The sequence below is a fragment of the Vombatus ursinus genome, unplaced genomic scaffold (genome assembly GCF_900497805.2).
Source record: "Vombatus ursinus unplaced genomic scaffold, bare-nosed wombat genome assembly UNPS02014793.1, whole genome shotgun sequence".
Lineage (NCBI taxonomy): Eukaryota > Metazoa > Chordata > Mammalia > Diprotodontia > Vombatidae > Vombatus > Vombatus ursinus.
Window position 1 is genome coordinate 1817477 of NW_020954571.1, and position 21953 is coordinate 1839429.

General features: G+C 35.3%; 1 protein-coding gene across 6 annotated transcripts in view; it reads right to left on the reverse strand.

Moving 5' to 3' along the window:
* Positions 1-1386: 1386 nt before the first annotated feature.
* SEC16A (SEC16 homolog A, endoplasmic reticulum export factor) overlaps positions 1387-21953 on the reverse strand; it is a 48657-nt gene continuing 28090 nt past the window's right edge. For 2 of the 6 annotated variants that reach the window (XM_027869338.1, XM_027869343.1), the window contains 19 exons: positions 21775-21892; positions 21467-21578; positions 21047-21152; positions 19526-19666; positions 18406-18519; positions 17913-18105; positions 15335-15598; positions 14347-14429; positions 11829-11876; positions 11497-11649; positions 10791-10871; positions 10222-10278; positions 8565-8679; positions 7390-7536; positions 6943-7028; positions 6455-6529; positions 5782-5841; positions 4777-4851; positions 1387-3046 (listed from right to left, as the gene is read on the reverse strand). In XM_027869338.1, the coding sequence (XP_027725139.1) occupies positions 2978-3046; positions 4777-4851; positions 5782-5841; positions 6455-6529; positions 6943-7028; positions 7390-7536; positions 8565-8679; positions 10222-10278; positions 10791-10871; positions 11497-11649; positions 11829-11876; positions 14347-14429; positions 15335-15598; positions 17913-18105; positions 18406-18519; positions 19526-19666; positions 21047-21152; positions 21467-21578; positions 21775-21892 (2097 nt within the window). In that variant the 3' untranslated portion in view covers positions 1387-2977. The remainder of the gene's footprint in view (positions 3047-4776; positions 4852-5781; positions 5842-6454; positions 6530-6942; positions 7029-7389; positions 7537-8564; positions 8680-10221; positions 10279-10790; positions 10872-11496; positions 11650-11828; positions 11877-14346; positions 14430-15334; positions 15599-17912; positions 18106-18405; positions 18520-19525; positions 19667-21046; positions 21153-21466; positions 21579-21774; positions 21893-21953) is intronic. The other 4 variants (XM_027869339.1, XM_027869340.1, XM_027869341.1 and 1 more) reach the window with 4 other exon arrangements.

The window sequence follows — 21953 nt, forward strand, 5'->3', positions numbered from 1 at the left end:
CGGGAGAAAGGCTGGCCCCGGCTGCGGGACGGGGTCGGGGCAGCGCCCCCTGGCGTCTGGAGGACCCGCACCGCCGTGCAGCCGCCTGCCCGCCGGCCGCCCCCTTCCCGCCCCCGCCCGTCCGACCCATCAGTCCAAGGGCAGGATTCCCCAATGAAAGCTTCCTGCATCCCTCCCCTTCCTCCTTTCAGGGCCACGAGTTGGAAAACCAGCCTTTCCTCCCAAGGTGCTGGGGGAGGTTTGCTTTGTGAGCCTCTCGCTGAAGGCTCATGGGCCAGAGGAAGCATTTCAATTTCCTGGGCTCTCTAGGTAATGCTTTGGGTAAAAATCCAACCCTCCTGCCTCCCCCCAGGGGTCGGAAGGGTCCCTGGATCTGACTCAGCCTCCCCAAACCCCAGGGGAAAAAATTTCTTGTGTGCTCCTGACGGGAGTCTGTGAGAGGGGAGAGGGAAGCAGTTAAAGGACAGAGGGCGGTCAGTGGTCAGCCACTGGGCAGCTCCCATTTACTTCTAAAGTTCCAAAGTCCCTGGAGCTCCAAGTCCAAGGGGGAGAGGTCCTGAAAGGTATTAGTGCACTGGAGACCTGGCCCTACATGATAAGTGTCACCTGGGCCTTAGTCTCCTTGTCTGTAAAGTGAAGGGCTCAGAATAAGTTCTTTCTCAAAGTCCCTTCTGGCTCAAAAAGGCCCATGAACCTATAAATTTCCCTTATTCTGAGAAGCAGTCTGACAGCTGTGTTATTTCATAACGCACTGCCTATAAACAAGCATTAGAATACCCCTCATGGTTGCCTTTTAGGTAATCTCAAATAGAATAACTAGGGTTTATATATGGCTTTAAGGTCTGCTAAGCACTTTACATACACTCTCATTTGATCATCATAACAACCATATGAGTAGGTGCTCTTATCCCTATTTTACAGATGAGAAAACTGAGGCTCAGGGGAGTTGTGACTTGCCTAGGGTCACACAGTTACTAAGGGTCTGAGGCAGGATTTGAACTCGAGTACTGATTACAAGTCTAGTGCTCTAGCTTAGGCCACCTAGCTGCCTAAACACTTTGTGTTTTACTTCAGTGCGTAGTAGTTCAAACTGACCAGGGAATTTCAGGAGTCAAGTGATCCCTTGCTTTTTCTTTACCTCCAGTTAAAACATGTTATATGTAGCCTGTGTTTTTTCACAGGATTCAAATGTGTTTTACTATGTATCTCTAATGAATGGCAAAATGTAATTCCTACTTTGGTAATACCCCATAGATTGTAATGAAGGTCTACTCTTTAAAAATTTGGATGTGGTCAAGACTTTTTATACGTTGACATGGAAAACCCATCTATGCCAGGATAATCATTTCACTTAATTTAGTTTGTTACCAATAACGACAAGCAAAGTAAAATATGAAAGTGCTCCAGAGCGCAAAATATTTTATTTAAGAATTTACAGTGTCAAATCTAACACTTTTAGGAAAAATAGCAGCTCCCAGATCAGAGGAAGCCTTCTTGAATTAAAAGGTGTTTGGCAGTCTACGCGGAAAGAACAATCAGCAGCAGGGCTGAACTGTAGGAAGCCAACGATCCAAACAAAGTTTTGAAGACCAAAAAAAATCACATTGACTGCTGATGAGAAAGTCCAGGAGTTAAGATTATGGACCATTAAACAAAAGACTATTTCCACCAGGACTTGCCTTTTTATAAGTTGAAATAAATGAATTCTACATTTAATTGTACAACCCTGCAAAACATTTTGGAATTTAAGTTTCTCTCTCCCATTTAATCCAAATGTTAGCTAGATAAAAAGGAAGGACCAGTGCTAATTCCACATTTACATCATTTCTACTCTTAGAAGTTCAAATACCAAAGTAACAAATTATTCATCTTCCCCCAGCAAAACCTAAAGAAAGTATGACCTATTGATTTTATAAATATTAAATCTTCTCTCTCATTGGGCCTCTTCAGACTTAACCAGTATGAATAGTATTGAAAATATTCTAAATTAAACCTAAAAGATTTTCAAGTTCATTAGGTAGAGGTCTATATTTGCAGTTTAGCATGACTGATATTCAACATATAAGCTACTTAAGACCTTAATATGGAAACTGTTTTGGGGGCAGTAATAACAGATTCCAGGATTTCAGACAGTATTCTATTGTTTAACCATTTTCAAGATGTGACCATTGGAATGAAACTGTGCCAATAGTATGAGAGAAAAAAAAGCAACTTAACCATATTGCACTGTAAAAAAAAAAATCACTCCTCAGAAGAGTACGGCACTGACTATTATACAAGAGCTTTTTTACTATACAATTTCTTTTACAATGAGCCTAAACACAAGCTACATACATACTAGGTAAAATCCAAACCAAATTTATTACAGTCACAGTTTTCATTTCACAATGGTTAATTTGGATCAGCTGTGGCCCCCAAGATCGGTATGCGCCAGTCATAGCTTAAAATACACGTTCTTTTGCTGATGCTCTCTTAATAACTGAACACCCTTCATATATAGACAAACATCACTGTAACTTTATGTGCATTAAAATTAGTCATGGTCCTAGTAAGGCCACAGAGAGTTAAGTAAAAATGAAAACATACTTGCTACAGGAAAGGAAATGCACTTCTGTAACTAGGGCAAAAACTAACTTTGCATTCTTAAATCACTCTACTAGGTTCCAAAATTATGATGAGGGAACTGCCTTTGGTTGCAGATCTGAAGTTGGTATGAGTAACAGACATCAACTATTTCCCTCTAAAGCTTCATAGATTCAGCCTTTCCAACGAGGATCTTAAAGAAAATGTGGAATTATTTTTGACCATAATTCACACATGGACTGCAAGAAAAGGAAACCAGAAGAAAAATCAGTATTAAATTACTGCTATGTCAATTTCAGAACAGAGTAGCTCTACCATGTGCAATAAATCTGAATTATCAGTATATCAGAAGAATTTCAAGTGTTCCAATAACTAATTCAAAAGACAAAACAGTCTACTTCAGTGTTGGATACTTCCTCTGACCAATTCTTCCCAGCCTGGAGCTTCCAGTGATGGCAGATGGCTGAAATGAAATAAATTGCATTAAGTCACAGACTTTACTGTCTCAATTACATGGAGAAGTAAGAAGTTTTCTTGTAATATATAACTACATAGCTTATGGGGCTGGGTGGGGGGCGGGGAAAGAGAGAATGGAGGCATGTTGATAAAAATTAAATAGGCCATTACAACCCAAAGAAAAACAAGTATATTTTTCTAAGTGAATAGAGATTCTTTACTATATAACCACTGTAACTAGTTTAATTGTTGGAATTTTGAAAATTTATAAGGTACCTGATGTCTACTAGAAAAAGTTTAAATTTAAGTGCATTTCTATGGTCAAAAGATATAAAGAGAACATTTTTCAAAAGAGGAAACTCAAATTGTTAACAATTACTAGAAAAGATGTTCAACCTCACTAATAATCAAAGAAGTGCAAATTAAAACTACTTGGAGATACCAACTTGGGACTTGACAAAATGGCAAAAATAATTAAAAGCAACAAAATCCAGCCTCCAGGAGCGGATGTAGGGAAACAAGGAATATTGAATCATTGCTCATGAAATTACAAACTTGTGGAATATTTTTGGAAAGCAATATAGCAGTACACAGTAAAAGTTACCAAAAAATACTGATGGAGATTTAGAGGGAATGATTGAAAAGTTAAGATATTTATTGAACCTAATTTAAATTAAAGACTTAACTAAACAAGATTAACTTGCTGAACTGATTGTTCAATGTTAAATTAGAAAAAGTCATCTAATTTTAAAATTTCATTTCCTTTACAATAGTTGAATTTTCTCTTTCAAAAGCTTTAGGTTTGATTGCCTAACAGTAAAAAACAATTAAGTTTTAATAATCTGATGATGGGGGAGGAATAGAGAGAGCATGTCCTGCAACCAAATCTGTTGCAAATTTAACAAAAATAAATGATATGCTATCAAGGTAAGGCTCTGTATATAAAAAGAAAAGGAAGTTTAAAAATAGTAAAGAAGAAGGGAGAGGGAAGAAGGGAGGGAAAAATGGAGGAAGGGAAGGAGGATTTATTAAGTATTTACTATACACCAGGCACTGTGCTAAGCACTTTATAAACGTTCTTATTTGGTCCTCACAACAACCCTGGGTTGTTGTTGTTGAGTTGTTTCAGTCATGTCTGATTGATCATGACCCCATTTGGGGTTTTCTTGGCAAAGATACTGGAGTGGTTTGCCATTTCCATCTCCAGCCCATTTTACAGATGAGGAAACTAAAGCTAACAGGGTTAAGTGACTTACCCAAGCTTACACAGCTAATAAGTGTCTGAGGATGGATTTGAACTCATGAAGATGAGTCTTCCTGAGTCTAAGCCCAGGGTTCTATCCACTATGCCACCTAGCTGCCCACAATCCTGGGAAACAGCTGCTATTATTATTTCCATTTTATAACTGAGAAAACTGATACATACAGAAGTGAAGTACTTGCTAAGTAACAGAGTTACACAGTTAATAAGTGTCTGAAGCTACATTTGACCTCAGGTCTTTCTAACACCAGGTCTGGCACTTTACTCTATCATACCTAGCTGCCTCTAGATCTAGGTAGTGAAAGCAGAGTTATGCCAAAAAGTAAGAAAAAGATGAAGAACAGATAAGTTGCTCCAAGAATTTTTACTGGTGACGCTTTGGGGGACAGTGGCAGAGAGAATGAAGTACGGGAGGGGAAGAATCATTAAACATATATATCATAAACAACAGTGAAGAAGAAAATTATATCACCTACTTGTGCAAATTGAGAAGGATTATAAAATGGTACTGTTCCCACTGTAGCTCCTCCTGATGATGGCAGATTGGGAGGCTGTAAACCATGAATAATCCACTTCATTAACACCATATTAAACAATAAAATTTACTTTACTCATTTGTAGAATACAGCTATCATTTCAAAAATATATGTAATTTTTAGGGAGAAATGATTACAATCTCACATGGAAACAACAGATCTTAGGCATTTCTTGCAACTCTGGGGTTATTTAATGGCCCACCGAAAATGGTAAAAACATACTGCAGCATGCATAATCAAAAAAGCTTTGAACCAAAGCATGCACAAATTAGGAGAGCCCAGCACCAATACAGTGTTATTAAATTAGTACTCTGTAGCAGCTAGTAGAGCTTATGTTATACAAGACATTAAAAGGGTCCAATAACAACACCATTTTAATATAAATATAAAAAGCCATGACTAACTTTTCTAGTGGCCCCAACATAAACAAAACTTAAGTCTATGATACACATAAAGATGAAGCATTCCTTTACTGCCTAAAAAGGATGGTCATAGGGTTATTATTGTTACTCCCCTCTTTTGCTACAAACACATCTTCATGTCCTCAATCACAGAATCTAACTTGATTTCCAAAGTGTAGCACCTTGTTTTGAGCCTTCTGAATCATACCTCACATTGGTAAAGTGAAACATTTCACTAAATTTAGACATTAAGAAAATGAACCCAAATAATATGCTCCTAAACAATGAATATTTTAAAATAAGTTTTCTCTTTTTTGTATCAGTATATCAAAAATTAAAACCCTTAAGACCAAATTCAGCAAGGAACACTGCATCCTTAGTTAACTTACATTTAGTAAAATAATAGGATGACAAATGTTAGAAAGTGAACACATCCAGACCCCTACCCACCAAACCTTCTCCCCTCCACAAAAAAAGGGGGGAAATGGAATGAAACCAAAAATAAAAGCTTCCATGTTAACTGAAAACTGCCAGCCACATGTACCTGATTAAAATGCTGGCTTACTTCACGTGATAATGAACTCATTGAACTACAGCGCGAAAGCTACAAAATAGCAAGAACACACACAAAACACACACAAATAAAAAAATCATCATGCATGTCACTGCCCCAAGCCATAAATTTTATTTTCAAAAAGTTTTATTTTGCCATTAGAGTCAACCAGATATCAAATTTTAAAAAGCCAGTTAGTTTAAAATTCACTTTTAAATAAGTAATTTTATTTAGTAAGAAATAAATTAGAGTTGATAATAATTAGTTTGGGGAGGAAGGAATTCATTTAACTTAATTAAGCCAGCTTCTCCCCTTTACAGCAGCACTTACTTAAGAGATTAAAAGAATTATTACATGCTAGGATGAAGAAGGAGAAAATAACTAAAACCTAAACTTTAAAACTCTTCATTTTGGAACATTTAAAGACCCATTTAAAATAGAAAAAAGTGTTCCTAACAGAAAAATTAACATACTTGATATTTTTTTTTGCATTTAATTCTTTGTTTTTTAGCCTTTAATTTGTACTTCATAAATCAAAAATATATATATTGAAGACAAAGCTCACTAAACATCCTATTTCAAAAACTCAAACCAATACAAAAGACTTTGAGATATCATTACAGTTCCATTTTTGGGGGGGGGGGAGGGAGAGGGAATATCCTACCTCTCCTGATTGGCGACCATCCATATTCGAAGATGAGTTTTCTGAACCAGGTAGCAATGTGGCAGAGTTTAACAACTAATCAGAAAGAATTAAAAAAAGGTCATGGGTGTTCAGATTAAATGATGTTCAAATCCTTGGTATCAGACAGAACAGCAATGGATGTAGAATGAATTTTCTCCTACTCATAGAAATAATTTTTTTTCTAATAGGTTCCTAAGGTCAAAACTACCTTTGTTTTATTGGTACTATTAACAGAAAATTATCCATTTTAGAATAGAATTTTAAGTGAATTTCCTTTACTTATTATAACTCACTAGGGTAAAATCACTAAATTATGAAACACAAGCACACAATTTCCAACCTTTCTATTCTCACGTTTATGTTAAATGAGAAAAGACAACCTTAAGTATAACTGAATTTTTCAAGAGCTCAGCAAAACATTCATTTCCTAAAGTTAACTGTAAATATTTTTCTACCCCACTATTTACCTGTGGTTCAGTAGCAGGCTCTGGATCAGGTTGGTATGCATCTGGTGTCTGCCCCTCTAGGCCACTGTTTTCCAAAGGCTGCTCCTCTGCATTAGGTTTAAAAAGAGAAAGAGAGAGAGAGAAAGAGAGAGAGAGAGAGAGAGAGAACCATTTTGCCATCATTCAAACTAAAATCTCTTAGGTAAATTAAGTTATAATCACTTAAAAAAATTCATGATGTTCCTTCCAATGGTGGGATCATTCTGAAAGCGATTACAACTATCAAATGTGTAGACGAGACCCTGGCTTTTTAATTTTTTAAAACTTTAAAATCTTTATCAAAGCTCTTTACAGAGAAGCAACAGAGGATTTAACTCTTCTCCCTGTTATCCTTGGGGCAAGAAACAAAAAATCAGAATTTAGAAATAAGGTTTGTGGTTAAGGGCAAGGCTTTCATGGGGGTATTACCTGGCATACCTGAATTTGGTACAAACAAGTTTGAAGGAATAGGAAGTGGTGCTAGTGGAGCAAATAAATCTGAGGGTGCAGGAACAGGTGCACTTTGTTTTGTTCCACTTGGGTTTAAAACATCAACATAACGAGCTCTTGTTTCTGCTGTGAAGAAAGGAATCCTAATTAATTCCAACATAATCAGGCATTTTTTGAATATCAAAAATTCAAACTGTTACGGAAGAAATGACAAGAATGAATTTTAAAGTTGCATGCAGTACCTTTAATATTTTGTATACTCATGTGTACCTCACTTTAGATACTATGTATACTTTTTGTCTAGTTTTTCTTTCTGGGGGGAAAACGGATGGTAAAAAGACTGTCCCACTGCTTTCTATCTACATTATTTTCTCGCGTCCTATTCTGATGCCTCATTGTTTCACAGAGGTGATCCTAATTCTAGAAATAAGGTTTCCAGAGGCCAGAGCAATGCAAATTCTGGCAAGTTCTACCAAGTTTTATAAACTTTGATTTGTAGCTGCTCACAGATGGTGCATCTGCTGGCCAAGTACCAAACTAGCTATGCTCCGAGAGACGAAGCCGGTAGGCTGACTGCAAGGTCACAGATTTTTCGTCACATAGGGAAGATAATTTACTAAGATACAGAGGACTGAGGAGTTGGTTCAGTGCAATATTCAAATCAATGAAATTATATATCCCAGATACTTAAGTTTTTATTCCTTCACATTTTCTATTAATTTTAAATTTCTCTGCACCCAAGCCAGGAAAGTATAGTATCTGACAATTCACAAACAACTTGGAGCCAAAGGATCTATGCCCCAGTCTTGGCCTGAGTTTTCTGACCTGTACATGAGGGAGCTGGACAATACAATCTCTAAGCTCTCTGCCAGCTCTAGATTCTAAGATTCTAAGATCCTACATATACTAAAGGAATTGGGTTTTTCTACACACACACACACACACACACACACACACACACACACACACACACACACACACGCACGCACACACACACACACAGACACTCACACACATTTAAAAGTCTTTTAAAATACTTTTAAAATGAGGTGAAAAACCATTTAATTTGCCAATCATGTTTCACAGTTCTTAGATTCAAAACATTTGTTTAATGAATAAAATTTGTGTTCTTTATTCCAGTTTGACACTGTTACCTGCTTTTCTGGAAAACATGTTAACAGAGGTATTGGGGGAGCCACCAGGACCTGGAGGAGCAGCAACCTGAGAAAACTTAGGAAATGCTGTTGGAGGTGGAGGCGGTGGTTTGTTCTGCAAAGAAAAAAAAATAGCTTACTTCAGGAACAAACTAAAATACAATCTGATAAAAACTGAACATTGCAGTTAGTGAGTTTCTAGAGATGAAGATAAAATTTCCAAATATAGCTAGAAAACAAGCTCTTTTTTGTTCTTACAAAGCCTTTTCCCAATGGGAAAAGAGTTTGGAAGAAATAGGTTTACTTCAACATCTTGCACCACATACCACAAAAAACTCAAAATAAGAAAATGACATGAATTACTAAAGGCTATAGTACAAAGTATTAGAAAAGAAAGAGATGAGGTACCTTTCATGGCTATGGCCAGAGGAGGGGGAATTAATAACCAAAAAAGTATGATGGAGGAAATCCAAAAAATTAAAAAGATAATTTTGATTACATGAAAAGGAAAAGCTTCTGCATTAACAAAACCACAACTAGGGTAAGGTGAGCAGTCCTTTAGGAAAAAAATCTTTGCACATTATCTCTGCTAGAACTAATGAAAATATATTATGCCAAAAGCCATTCTTCCATGAATAAATGATCAAAGGATATGAACCAACAGTTCTCCCAAGAACTGTATCAACTGTTAATTACCATATGAAAGACTGGTCTGACACCACTAAAGAAAGATCAATGCAAATTAAAACTACTCTGAAGTATCATAGCAAATTAATAAAAATGACCAAAAAAATAGAAATAGTCCATGTTGAGAGGCTGTCAAAAGATGGGCACACTGATGAACTGTTAGTGCAGCTGAGAAGTGGTCCAATCATTCCGGAAAGCAAACTGGAATTAAGCTAAGGAAGTAACTAAAATGTCCATATCCCGCTGCTATAAATATACTGTCAAAGAAATAAATGATAAAAAGAAACTTCTCAAAAATACTCTAAAATAACTAAAGCAGCACTTTTTTTTTTGTAGTTGAAAGAATCGAAAATAAAGTAGATGCTAATCTATTGGGGAATAGCTAAACAAACTAGGGTACCTGACTGTAATGGAATATTACTTCACTGCAAGAAATAATCAACATGGTAAATACAGAGAAATACAGAAAGACTTATATGAATTGATGCAAAGTGAAATAAAACTGGGAGACCAATATATACAATGACCACAAGACTATAAATGACAAGAATAGCAGTAAAGAAAACCAAATCGAATTCCATTAAAGTATAAAGATGGAAAAAGTCCTCAAGGGATATAAGAATACACCTCCCTCCCTGCTTTGCAGAGAGGGGTGACTATGGGTGTGGAACAATGCATACAATGTCAGATTTGGTTAACACGTAGGCTAGATTTGAACTTTTGTCCCCCTCTTTCTTTTCTATTCTTTACCTTTTTTTTTTTTTTCAATTTTTATTGCTTTTTGGTGAGGCAATTGGGGTTAGGTGACTTGCCAAGGGTCATACAGCCAGTATATTCTTTATCATAAAGAAAGGCTCTATAGGAGAAGGGAAGGCATATTGGGAAATAAATATGGAAATACAAAAAGGTAATAATAAAAACTAAAAGAGGAAAAAAAGACTCTTCTTTTCTAGTTAAAGCAAATGTTTACCTCTTCTTCTGGCTCATCTAAATTCACCCAGCGCTGTTTCTTTCCATCCCAAACAATCTGTAAAGATTTAAAATTAAAAAAACAGCATAAAGAGGTTAATTTATGACATTTTAATTTTCATAACTGACAGAACTGCTCTTAGAGGATTCCACATCACTGAAATTATTTTATACTTATTTTGTTATTATTTAGTCATGTCCAACTCTTTGTGACCTTGTCAAAAAACTCATGGACCATATCACACTAATGCTGTCCATGGGATTTTCTTGGCAAAGATACAGGAGTAGTTTGTCATTTCCTTCTCCAGTGGATTAATGTAAACAGAGGTTAAGTGACTTTCCCAGGGTCACACAGCTAATAAGTGTCTGAGGCTGGATTAAAATTCAGATCTTTCTGACTAAAGACCCAGTGAACCCTAGTTGCCTCCATTTTACACATATACTTAATATCAACTGTTGATATATTTCTTATTTTTATTAAAACTTCTACACTTCCCTTTAGCCTGGTTTTAAATGTATTTGTGGACTAAAAAAGATATAAGCAAATTAGTTGGTCATATAAACACTTACTGATTTGTTTGTGTCATCTGGCAGATAAGCTTCTGTCTTCTTTTTCCCATGTAGCCAACGAGAAAACCAAGACTCACCACTCTACACATTTAAAAAAAAAGGCAAAATAAAAACAAGTGCTTGTGATGCTTTTCTTCTTCAAAATACCAATAAGCTAATGAAGGTATTATGAATATCATTCCTAAGAATAACCCTATTTTATAAGTTAGGGAGATGAGGAAGAGAGAGCCAGTAACAGGGCCAAAAATACAGAACCATGTGTCCCTTAGTCTTTTTTCTTTTTTTGGAAGGGAGAATGGAGATGAGGTGAGACTGAGTCTCCCTGACTCTGAGACTGCAAGTGCAGAGGCCACTAATGAACCTGATCGATCATCACAGGAACTTTTGACCTGCCCAGTTTCTGACTTAGGCCAGTTCATCCCTTCTTGGGCAACTTGGTGGTCCCCAGCTTTCTGGAGCTTACTACTCCAGCTCATGCCCAGAATTAGTACACTGCAGCAGAGAACCCCCGAACTCTACTGTTCCAACAGCTTCAGTTTTCCCAGGAGCAGGATTTATAAGCATGTGCCACAATGCCAGATTTCATATTCTAAATTTTAAAATATTCTCTCAAATTCCTTATTTATCTTCACATACCAAAGACTTTACACTAGAGTTGATACTGTTTTTTCTAAAAGTCACCCTTAGAGATATCATGTGCTTTTACCTTTTTAGGTTCCTTGGGCTCTTTTTTGACCTCTTTGGTTGGTCTCTTTACTTCAGCAGCAAAAGTTGAAGGGGGAGAAGGCTGCTGCCCAGCAGAATTAGAACGCTCTCGTCCTTTATAGGATTCAGTGTTCTGACACTTTCTGGAATACTCCTATTCCCAAACACGGTGAATACAGGGTTTATATCCATGCTACTTTACATATTAACTTAAAAGAAAGATTAGAAATCACTTCTGTATGAACCCTTAAAAACATTACTGAGATGGCAAAATAACAAAACGATTCAAACAGAAAAAGATGAGATAGTGAAAGCAGCACAGATGTACTATACCATGTGTGCTGAAGACTGGGAGGTAGTTCTGGATCTTCGTCCTGACGCCTGGTTAGATAAAGCGAGCACATGCTTATTAGTAAGCAACTAAATAATGTCTCTTTGCAAATATTAAAGTTTTTGGGTAAACATTTAAATAAATTCTGATGCACAATGAGAAGCATACATTTACTCTCCAATTCTTGCAGAAATGAAAATGCTATTTATTATACTTGTGAATTATGTACTGATTTTAAACAATTTTAATAAAAGTTTCTGTTAAGTTAGACTTTAAATCCCCATTTTTAATTTTTCTAAGGACAAGTTCATTTTAACCCCTTTTCTGTGCCTGAGGCAGCTCTCTCCAGTGTTTCACAACAACCAAGCCCAAGAAGAGCAGCCAGAGTTTCTGGCTTTTGCAGAGATGGTAACAATCTCCATTGGTTTAGAAAAAGTCCCTCACTAGGAGTTCCTACATCTATGAAATCACAGGTCTGGTTTAAAAAAAGTAGGATCAAATCAATTGATAACAATTAAAACTAAGATAGAGCTTACTGTACTTTTAATAAGTGAAAACAATGAAGTTTGTAAACCCAGGGAAGGTATTTGTTATGGACATTTCTTAACTTGGGTAACCGTGTCCCGCTCCCCATTAGTTTAGCCATCATCCCCAAACGATATTTCTAAAGGTATTAAATGCTCATTAACATCTTGCATAGGGAGAGCGAGGCATTTTTTTTTGACAAGAGAAACAAAAGTAACTTATTTCAGCATTTTGCTTGCTTTCTTAAAATTAGCAAGTTTTAGCCTTATAAAGTTTTATATGTGACCAAAGAAACTGCACTTAAATTTGGTCCTCTAAGTTCGTTGAATTTATTCTGCATTTGTACATTATATAAAAACTGTCACAAAGTATTTGTGTTTTCTGTGGTTTATGTTAATGGCACCCTAAATTGGTACATTAAGGTACTGAATTAAAATGCAGTGTCTTAATGGCACCCTAAATTGGTACATTAAGGTACTGAATTAAAATGCAGTGTCTTCCAATTTGGTTTGTGTATTATCAAACTCTTCCAGATTATTTTTTATTCTCTCCCTACCCTCAACACCCTATTTTGGTTATGATGTTCATAATGAACTCCTTCACCTAAGATCAAGCAGAGAAAATACTTCCTCCAACTATCACGTCATACACTACTACATATCCTTGCAGTACTTGGAGTGGTAAGTTTCTTTTGTCTTGTGTTTCTATTATACAGAAAATGATATTTGCTCACAGTTTAAATGGATTTTACTTGTTAAAACGTATAAAAATGGCATTTAAATGGAAACAGATAAAACAATTTGAGTATTTAATCGAGCCATAGCATTACCCTTCCTGTATTAAACTGAATAGAAGAGTTGGCAGCATAATTTCTAATATGTGAAAGCAAAATCAAGATGTGAAAATGTTTGGTATTACAAAGTTTGTTTAGATGAGTACGGCATTTCTTAAAGAAGATGTTATATTAACAGCTCATATAAGAAATTCTGGCTGCTCTTCTTGACTAGTTTGTTGTGAAACACTGAAAATATATATTTCTAAGAAATAAGTCCACATTACTGATGCGAGTGAAGTGAGCAGAACCAGGGGAGCACTGTACACAGTAATAGCACTGTGCGATGATCAACTAAAAATGACTAGGTTCTTCTCAGCAACACAATGATCCAAGACAATTCCAAAAGTCTCATGATGGAAAATGCTATCCAAAACCAGAGAAAGAACTGATGGAGTCTGAATGCAGACCAAAGCATTCTATTTTTACTTTCTTTGTTTTTTTCTACGTTTTTTTCCTTTTTGACTGGTTTCTTCTTTCACAACATGACTAATGTGGAAATATGTTTAACACTGATTGCACAGGTATAAGCAATATCAGATTATTTGCTGTCTTGGGGAAGGGGAGGGGAGGGAGAATAATCTAGAGCTTAAACTCTTATAAAAAATGAATGCTGAAAACTATCTTTATATGTAATTGGAAAAAAATGAAATGCTATTTATATAAAAAAAGGAAAAAAAATAAATCACATTATGGGAAATGTAGTGAAAATTTCAGGGACTCTGAACAGAGCCTCTGGGAAGGCAGGAGTATAAATACTAAAAGCTATGTAATAATGATAAGTATTTATATAAATATCCACATATATGTAAATATAAATCATAAATAAGCAATTTTATATATCTAAGTATTCTTTTACTTAGTTAAGGTAATTGCCTTCATCTCAATATGAAAAGGTCTACCTCTCTTCTCTTTCTCAACTTGCATTAGCCTAAAGGTAATTTATCTTTCTCCCATAACTTTAATCATTTTATTAGGAGTTCCTTTTAAAAAACTAAAGTTTAGGATTGCATCCTCATGTAAGCATTTAAAAGTTGATTTGACACCAAACTCCTTTCTCAACTGCAGTTGTTTTTCTTTCCAAATATAGTGGAAGAAGTATCAACAGTGAATATCATTGGCATAGAGGTGACTATATAAAGAAATACAGGTTGGTTGAGTACCATATTGGCAAATTTCCCACCAAAATCCTCTTCTCTTTGTTCTGAAATAGAGTTCCTAATGGATGATTCTTGTGGCACTCTTCCTATTGATTAAAAAGATAAATATTGGAGTTTTAGTATTGATGAACATTTAATGAAAGCAAATATGAATAACAGTGATATAGTATGCAACTTTAGGAACATACTTAGCCATCTGATGGAGTACTTTCAAAAATCAAGACTTAAGCTTTACCTGAACTATTTTCAACTCACTTTAATGCTGCATTTGAATTTTGACTTAAAAACAAAACAAAACAAAACAAAACAAAAATAAGTCAAACACATATCAGGGCACAGAAATGGCAGGAACTACACAAGATTTAGTTTTTAAATCCATGATACCATTTACTGTGACCTCAGGACAAAAGTGATGATCCTCTAATAATGAGTCTCAAGCGGAAATTCATCAGTTCCATCTAAAAGATGATATCCTAAAGTTACTTTCATAGAAATGTTCACTATTATTTATATTCTGCATTATGATTTAAACTTTACATAAGAGCACTATTCTGATATCTTTTCAGGGTAGAGCTGATCCTGGGTTCTTGAAGGCTAAGACTGAAGAACATAAAAGCAGACAATTCCTGCTACGCTAGAAAGGCTTCCCAAACGCAAGGATGGACTTTCATCTGAGCACTGGCTAGTTTGAAAAGAACGGATGTTTGGCCACCACGTGATGAATCTGCTTTTTGACCACAGCAACTCATAAAGATGGTCTCTCTACTGAGGCACGGAAGGGTTGGGGATATTACGTTTATGAATGTACATACTGGAATCAGCAGAGGAAATCTCCATACTGATAAAATCAGAGATGTCTGAGAAGTACTAAAGTATCTAGTGTTTAACATTCAAGTAATTTTAAACGATCTGCTAAGTTTTCATCATGCCATCTCATTTAAAAAGAAAATCAAACCCTTAAGTTAAACACAAGTTGCTTGAGCAGACCAACCTGTGTCCTGGTTCCTAGACTCTTCTGGCAGCTGATCTGTCAACTGGAGAGGTTGCCCACCTGGTGACACATTAGGCCCTGGATACACAGTTGTATGCTCAGGACCATATGGATCTGAAAACCCAGGTACAGACACTAGTGGTCCATATACAGGGGTATGCCCAATAGGTCCAGGAGGCACTGGATAGAAGGGTACGTTGTCAGGTTTTTCTTGTTGGAAGGAGGCAGGCATACTGCCTGAATTTTCAAGGATAGTCTGAGGAGCTATACAATAAAAGAAGAAAAACATCCTAGATTTTGCATTGCAAAAAATTTAACTTAACAACAGGAAAGTAGTGCATTTTCTACTAAACACAAATCTATTCATGATTGCAATGGATTTTGTTTTTCTTCATATTCTTAATTTAGGGAGGAGGGGGGAAGTGGGAGTTGGGATGGGAGGGTAAGGAGGTAAATCTTAGCTGATTAAAACAAATTTTTTAAAAATTAGGGGGATTAAAATCTATCTAAAGCTGTAGTAAAATGACTGAACCAGAACAATATATACAATATTAACTACAACTTTACTTACTTTTTTTTAAAGAAAAGAAAACAAAAGAAGGAAAACTGAAAGATAAAGGAACATCACTGAAGGCCAGGAAGGGAACATAAAATAAAAGCATTTTTTTTTTTGCTTACTGTTTGGCTAATTTCTTTGGTTCTGACTTGTTATAGGCTAGGGGTTTGATTATATTACCCCTTTTCTGAATGTTTATTTGTTTTTGTTGTGAGGTAAGTTTATCATTAAAAATAAATTTTTAACATGAGATATTTGGTCTATGCCAAAATGAAAAAGAATGAATAAAAGGCATAAAGTGAAATGAACTTGAGGAAAAATAGAGAAGGGAAAAAAACATAAATGGTGGGGGGGAAGTGAGGGATGTAAAGAAAGGATGGAGACAGATTCAAAGTGTCAGAACAATAGGATAAGAGAAAGCCAGGCTCCTCTCAACAACAAACACAAAAGAAAAGAGATAATGAAAACCAAGAAAATAAAAATCTATCAAAATAAAAATGATCAAAGGAAAAGATGTAGTTATGAACACAAATTACAGTAAAATTTCCTCATTAAAATATCAGAAGCAATGGAGACAGAAAAAGAAACTAACCAAGACCTTAATACATGTCCATGATGGATAACAAGCACAACTGACAATGCTAAGAAAATCATAATACAAAGTAAAAAAAGGGCTCGTCTTATTTATCTCCTCTAAGGACTCCCACAGTGCACTGCACAAAGTAAATGCATAATCAATGTTTAATTTTTGGAAGAAATGAATGATGAGTAAGACAGAATGAGTAAGTAGAAAAGTTATCAAAAAAGGTCCTGGTCAAAAATTGAATATCAAGAGGAAATATCACAAAATGAGCACCTGTGACAAGTAAACGAGCTGTACAACCTTACATGGCTCAAAATAAATGAAGATACAACTCTCTTGGAAGAAGCAAAAACTGTACTGACCACCCATATGTAAAGGTTTCAAAGGGAACTATGAAAGTACTTAAAATTTTTTCAACATAATTTCCACTAAAACTACTATTGAACAGCAGGCAGGTTGTATCATTTCAGCTTCTTACAATGTTATAGGAGCAGAAAGCCCTACATGTACTAATCAATGTATAATAATTTTATGCATATCTGTGCTAATGTAAATTACTTTTAATCTTCTTTGCAACAAATAACTGGCAATTCAAAACTCCATACCAAATATGTCTAACTTTCCTTCTTATAGACTTGTGTTAAAATGAGTGATTTGAAATTTGATATTTAGTGATTAAGCAATAAGAAAATTGATGAAAATTGGTAGGGTAGGAGTTTTTTAATTAAAGTAACATGTATTGTAGATCTCCTTAATGGTGCTAGTAGAAGAGTAGAAGAAGAATGTTTGCTTTACAGGTTTTTTTATTTTTATTTTTTTTTGGTGAGGCAATTGAGGTTAAGTGACTTGCCCAGGGTCACCCAGCTAGTACGTGTCAAGTGTCTGAGGCCACATTTGAACTCAGGTCCTCCTGACTCCAAGGATGGAGCTTATCCACTGTGCCACCTAGCTGCCCCAAAAGGTTAATTCGTTTTTTATTTTATTTTATTTTTTTTTGTGAGGTAATCAGGGTTAAGTGACTTGCCCAGAGTCACACAGCTAGTGAGTGTTATGTGTCTGAGGCCAGATTTGAACTCTGGTCCTCCTGATTACAGGGCTGGGGCTCTATCCACTGTGCCACCTAGATGCCCCACTTTACAGGTTTATTGTGGTGAAGAATAGCACTCAATCTATAACATAATCAGATGCAAGGCAAACAAAAGCCATCATGCAAAACGGTTATAATATATTCAGAAACAATTCATAAAAGATCAAAATAGCTCCCTCAAAGTGACGGTAACTGTGTTCATCTTTTCCCTTAATTGCCTGTTATCCCTTTGTTTTCCTGGCATTAAAATTTGAAAAATTCAAAGCTTTCATTTTCAGAACAATTTCTGTTAAGAAATTCCTATTACATATACTATTATTTATTTCTCAAACAGAGAATATAAAGCACTCACCTGAAGGCATAAGGCGAATGTTTTGGTTAGACTGCTCTGTATTAGGCAACAATGATGCTAATAATGGGTTGTCAGTTCCTGGGCCAATTTCTTGACCATGTCCTGTGCCATCATATTGCTCCAGTTCAGAGCTTGGTGTACTTGGGTACTGACGTGGCGTTGCTCTGTCCTGATTCCAAATTATATCACCCTCCTATAGGAGAAATATTTCAGCCATTTTTCAAGAAGGTAAAAATTTCAGGAAGCATAATCTGCATTATAACAACCTGAATCGAGCATAAAATATTAATTATTAGTGCTTCTTATTTACTCTCTCTTCTTCACAAAAGTAACAAAAAATCCAAAGTGCTTCTGTTTTTGTTAATTAGAAATTCTTACAAACAAAATCATTAAACAATTACATCTGAAATCTCCAAGATGTAAATAAATGAGGAAACAACTTTCTCAAACATAAAATCAGCAAACTGTCTTATAATTAAAATGAATTCTATACCTCTATCTGCCTCTTCAATTGCTGGAGCTGTATTAACCAAGTAGGTTCAATAAATGATTCCTGTTCTGGTTTCTCTTTTATTTGAGGATCAAAGAGTCGTAACTGGGAGGCTATCTAGAAAAACATGAAAAAATAAACAGCTGTTACTATTGTAAGATCTGCCAAACTAAAATCACTTTTCAAAACAGTAAAATCTAGAACAACTGCATCTTCAACACTACTATTGAAAGTTTTCAATGAACTCAACAGGTCTTTCAGAAATCTTATTCATTTAAACTTAGTTTACAGCATGGCACAGTAAACAGAGCCAGCCCTGAACCTAATAAAACCTGAGTTCATGTCCCACCTTTTAAATACACTGAATCAATGACCCTGGGCAAGTCACCTCTTAGCACTCTTTCCTCACCAGGGCCTTCTCTATACCAATGAAATCACAGGTCCAGACTTCATCCCTTTCAGGCCTATAATTTGACTAATTTTTAAAAAAATGTATTTAAATTTAATCAAAAAGATTAACAAGTATTTATTTTTTTCTTCCTCCTACCTTACTCTTGTTGATTAAAAAAAGAAAGCTCACAGGAAAAATCAGAGAAAGAAAATTATCATAACAAATATGCATAGTCAAACACGTCACCTGCTTAATTTCAAAAGCTCAACTTAAATTCATCTTTATACATTAGTTACCAGTAATACACAGTAAATATGTAGTTCTGCTTTAAAATATCACTAACACAAGTACATTTATACACAACAAAAACTACTGGGTGGGCAGAGATGCATTTTAAAGTTCCACACTTCATATGAAAGTTATATAATATTTCATTCCAATAAATTAAGTTTTTAATGTGCTGATGAACAAAGGCCATCACTATTTTCAGTGAACTAAGATCATCAATAAATATATGAATCAGCACAAGCCATTATATGAACCACTTTATTAACAGATGAATATTAAAATAATTAAGGGAAGAAAATTTATGGCTATTAATGTTTGCTTAATAATCAGTTATTATAAAAAGGAGGCTTAATTTTTAAAAGTTAGTATTTCATCTCTCTAAACATATCATAATTTTTATGCAATCAGACAACCTGAAGAAGCCTCAGTAAAGACAACAAGTACCTGAATGAGCTGGCTAATCAGCACCGGTGAATACTGGCGCGGTTGTTTGAGAATGGTTTTAGAAATGACTTCACAGTAATGAAAGGCCTGTGCAGCAAGTCCCATTTCAGCCAGTCGACAAGCATAGATGAATTTGAATACCTAAAGGAATCAAATAAGGATGTATTATATGCCTTTCAATTACTATCTGGCCACTGCTCACTAATGTTCATGTTTACTCTATGCTAGAAAGTAATTCATCATATCTGAATTGGTGCATGGTTGCAGGCAGATATCTGGCATTAGTGCACTGGCACTAGTAAGCATAATCCTTTTCAAATTCCTCCCTCCCTACAGAGATATATCAAATACAAAGTCAGACAATACCCATGTACCACAACCCACACCCCCCAAAAAAGACATTCTAATATTTTAGCTTTTGTTTCTTCTTCAGAATAACCTTTGGCTTTGGAATTTTATAATGCTAAAGATGGTCATGACTCACTTAAAAGTGACTGAGATTCAGGAAACTAAGTCTTTAGCTTAGAAACAAACCAGAAGAGTAGGGACTGTTCTAACATAGCTCATTATAACAACAATTACTTGTGCTGTAGTTTAAATTGTGTCCCCTAAACATACTTAAACTCTGATGCAACATTTCCTGTGATGGTACAGAATGAAGGGATTTCATGGCATGATTCATAAACAGATCCAACTTTGAGAAATTAGACATTTTAGGAACTAAAAGGTTTTGAAGATCAAAATACAAATAATTTTGATATCCTTAAAGCAAATTGTTTCTAATTTACAAGAGAAAGCTTTCCTGTAGGATTATTTTCTGTCTCCTACCCATGGCTTAAATCTCTCATGCTGACAATCTACCTTCTACTCAATGGTCAAAATAACATTCCTCAAAGACAAGTCTGGCTATGCCATTCATCTCCATGTTCCCAATGAAGGAAAGTACTCCATTCTCCCCTCTGCCTCTCATCAGAATCCCTAGTTTTCCTTCAAAATTCAATTCAAACACCATCTTCAATATGAGGCCTTTATTTTTCTCCCCACAGATGCTAGTGCTTCCACTCCAAAAAAATTATCTTGTGCAGGATGTCCCAAAAGTCTTAGTACAGTCATCAGCTTTAATACCTTAGTGCAGTTTTAAACTATTAAAGCTTAAAACTGCACTAAGATTTTTGGGACACTGTATGTTTTATTAAAAATATATTTTGGACATACTGATATATGTTCATGTTATATCCCACTATAGAACATAAGCTCCTTGAAGACAGAGGTTATTTCATTTTTGTCTTTGGAAAAGCAAGAACCTAGCATAGTGACTGGCACATAATACAAGTTTAATACAATGCTTGTTGATTGATTCTAAGTATTTCATGTCAAAAATTTCCTTGAAAAGATTGTTTTTTTTTTAAATTTTAATCATTAACTAAAAAACAAGGAAAGACTAACCACAAAAAAATTTCCTCAATTCTAATCACTCAAATTCATAAATTGTAGATTCAAAAATATATCATCAATTCTAACCTGGAAATTAGGCAAGAAGCATGGCTGGGTTCCCAGTGACTGTGCATATTCATAAGCTTCTGTTCTGTGAATAGCTTCATTGGTTGCAAATTTTAAAAATGGCAAACTATTAAGAGAAGGATAATTACATTAATTTGAAAAAAGGAAAGAACTTCTGATCAACAATAGTATGTGACTCAAATACATGCCTAAGGTGAGTCACCTGGAACTTTACTACATATAGGGGAAGACTTTTTTTTACTGGCACAAATATAAAAGTCATTTGATGAAAAAATGATTCTGATTTTACTAAAAGAGCAAACGTTAAGTGAAAAATAACCAGAAACTGCCATCTGAAGCTTTGACCAAAAGGTCAGAGTTTTTCTTCAAAACAAAACAAAACAAAACAAAACAGAACAGTATAATCATTTGCTTCCCTACCTGTGATTTGATCCAATTAGGACAAGTTTTGTAGTTTTCTTAGCATAAACCCCAAATCCAATCTGGGCCATCAGATAGCAAAAGTGTGCAGCATCTAAGAGGCCTTTAGAAGCTAAAGAAACAGAAAGGCAGTCTCAGCTATTATTGATCATTTTTGAAAAGAGGAAAAAGTTACAAGGTTCCTGAAATCTACAGAAGCAAAATAAACAAAACTTTATTGTAAATATTTCTGATAACATTAAGTAAACTTAAAACAACTTGTTTACATTAGACAAATGCTATACTTTTAACCTCAATAACTAACTTACCAAGAGTATCACCCATGGTGGCTATTGTCCTTGACTCTACATCCATATTATTATTCAAGTTGGACAAAACCATAGCAAGATGAGGCCTCCAATCTCCCCATTTCTCATCTCCACAACACTAAAAATAGAAGAATCATTGTAATACATGGGAAAGGAAAGCTATTTTAAATTCTATACAG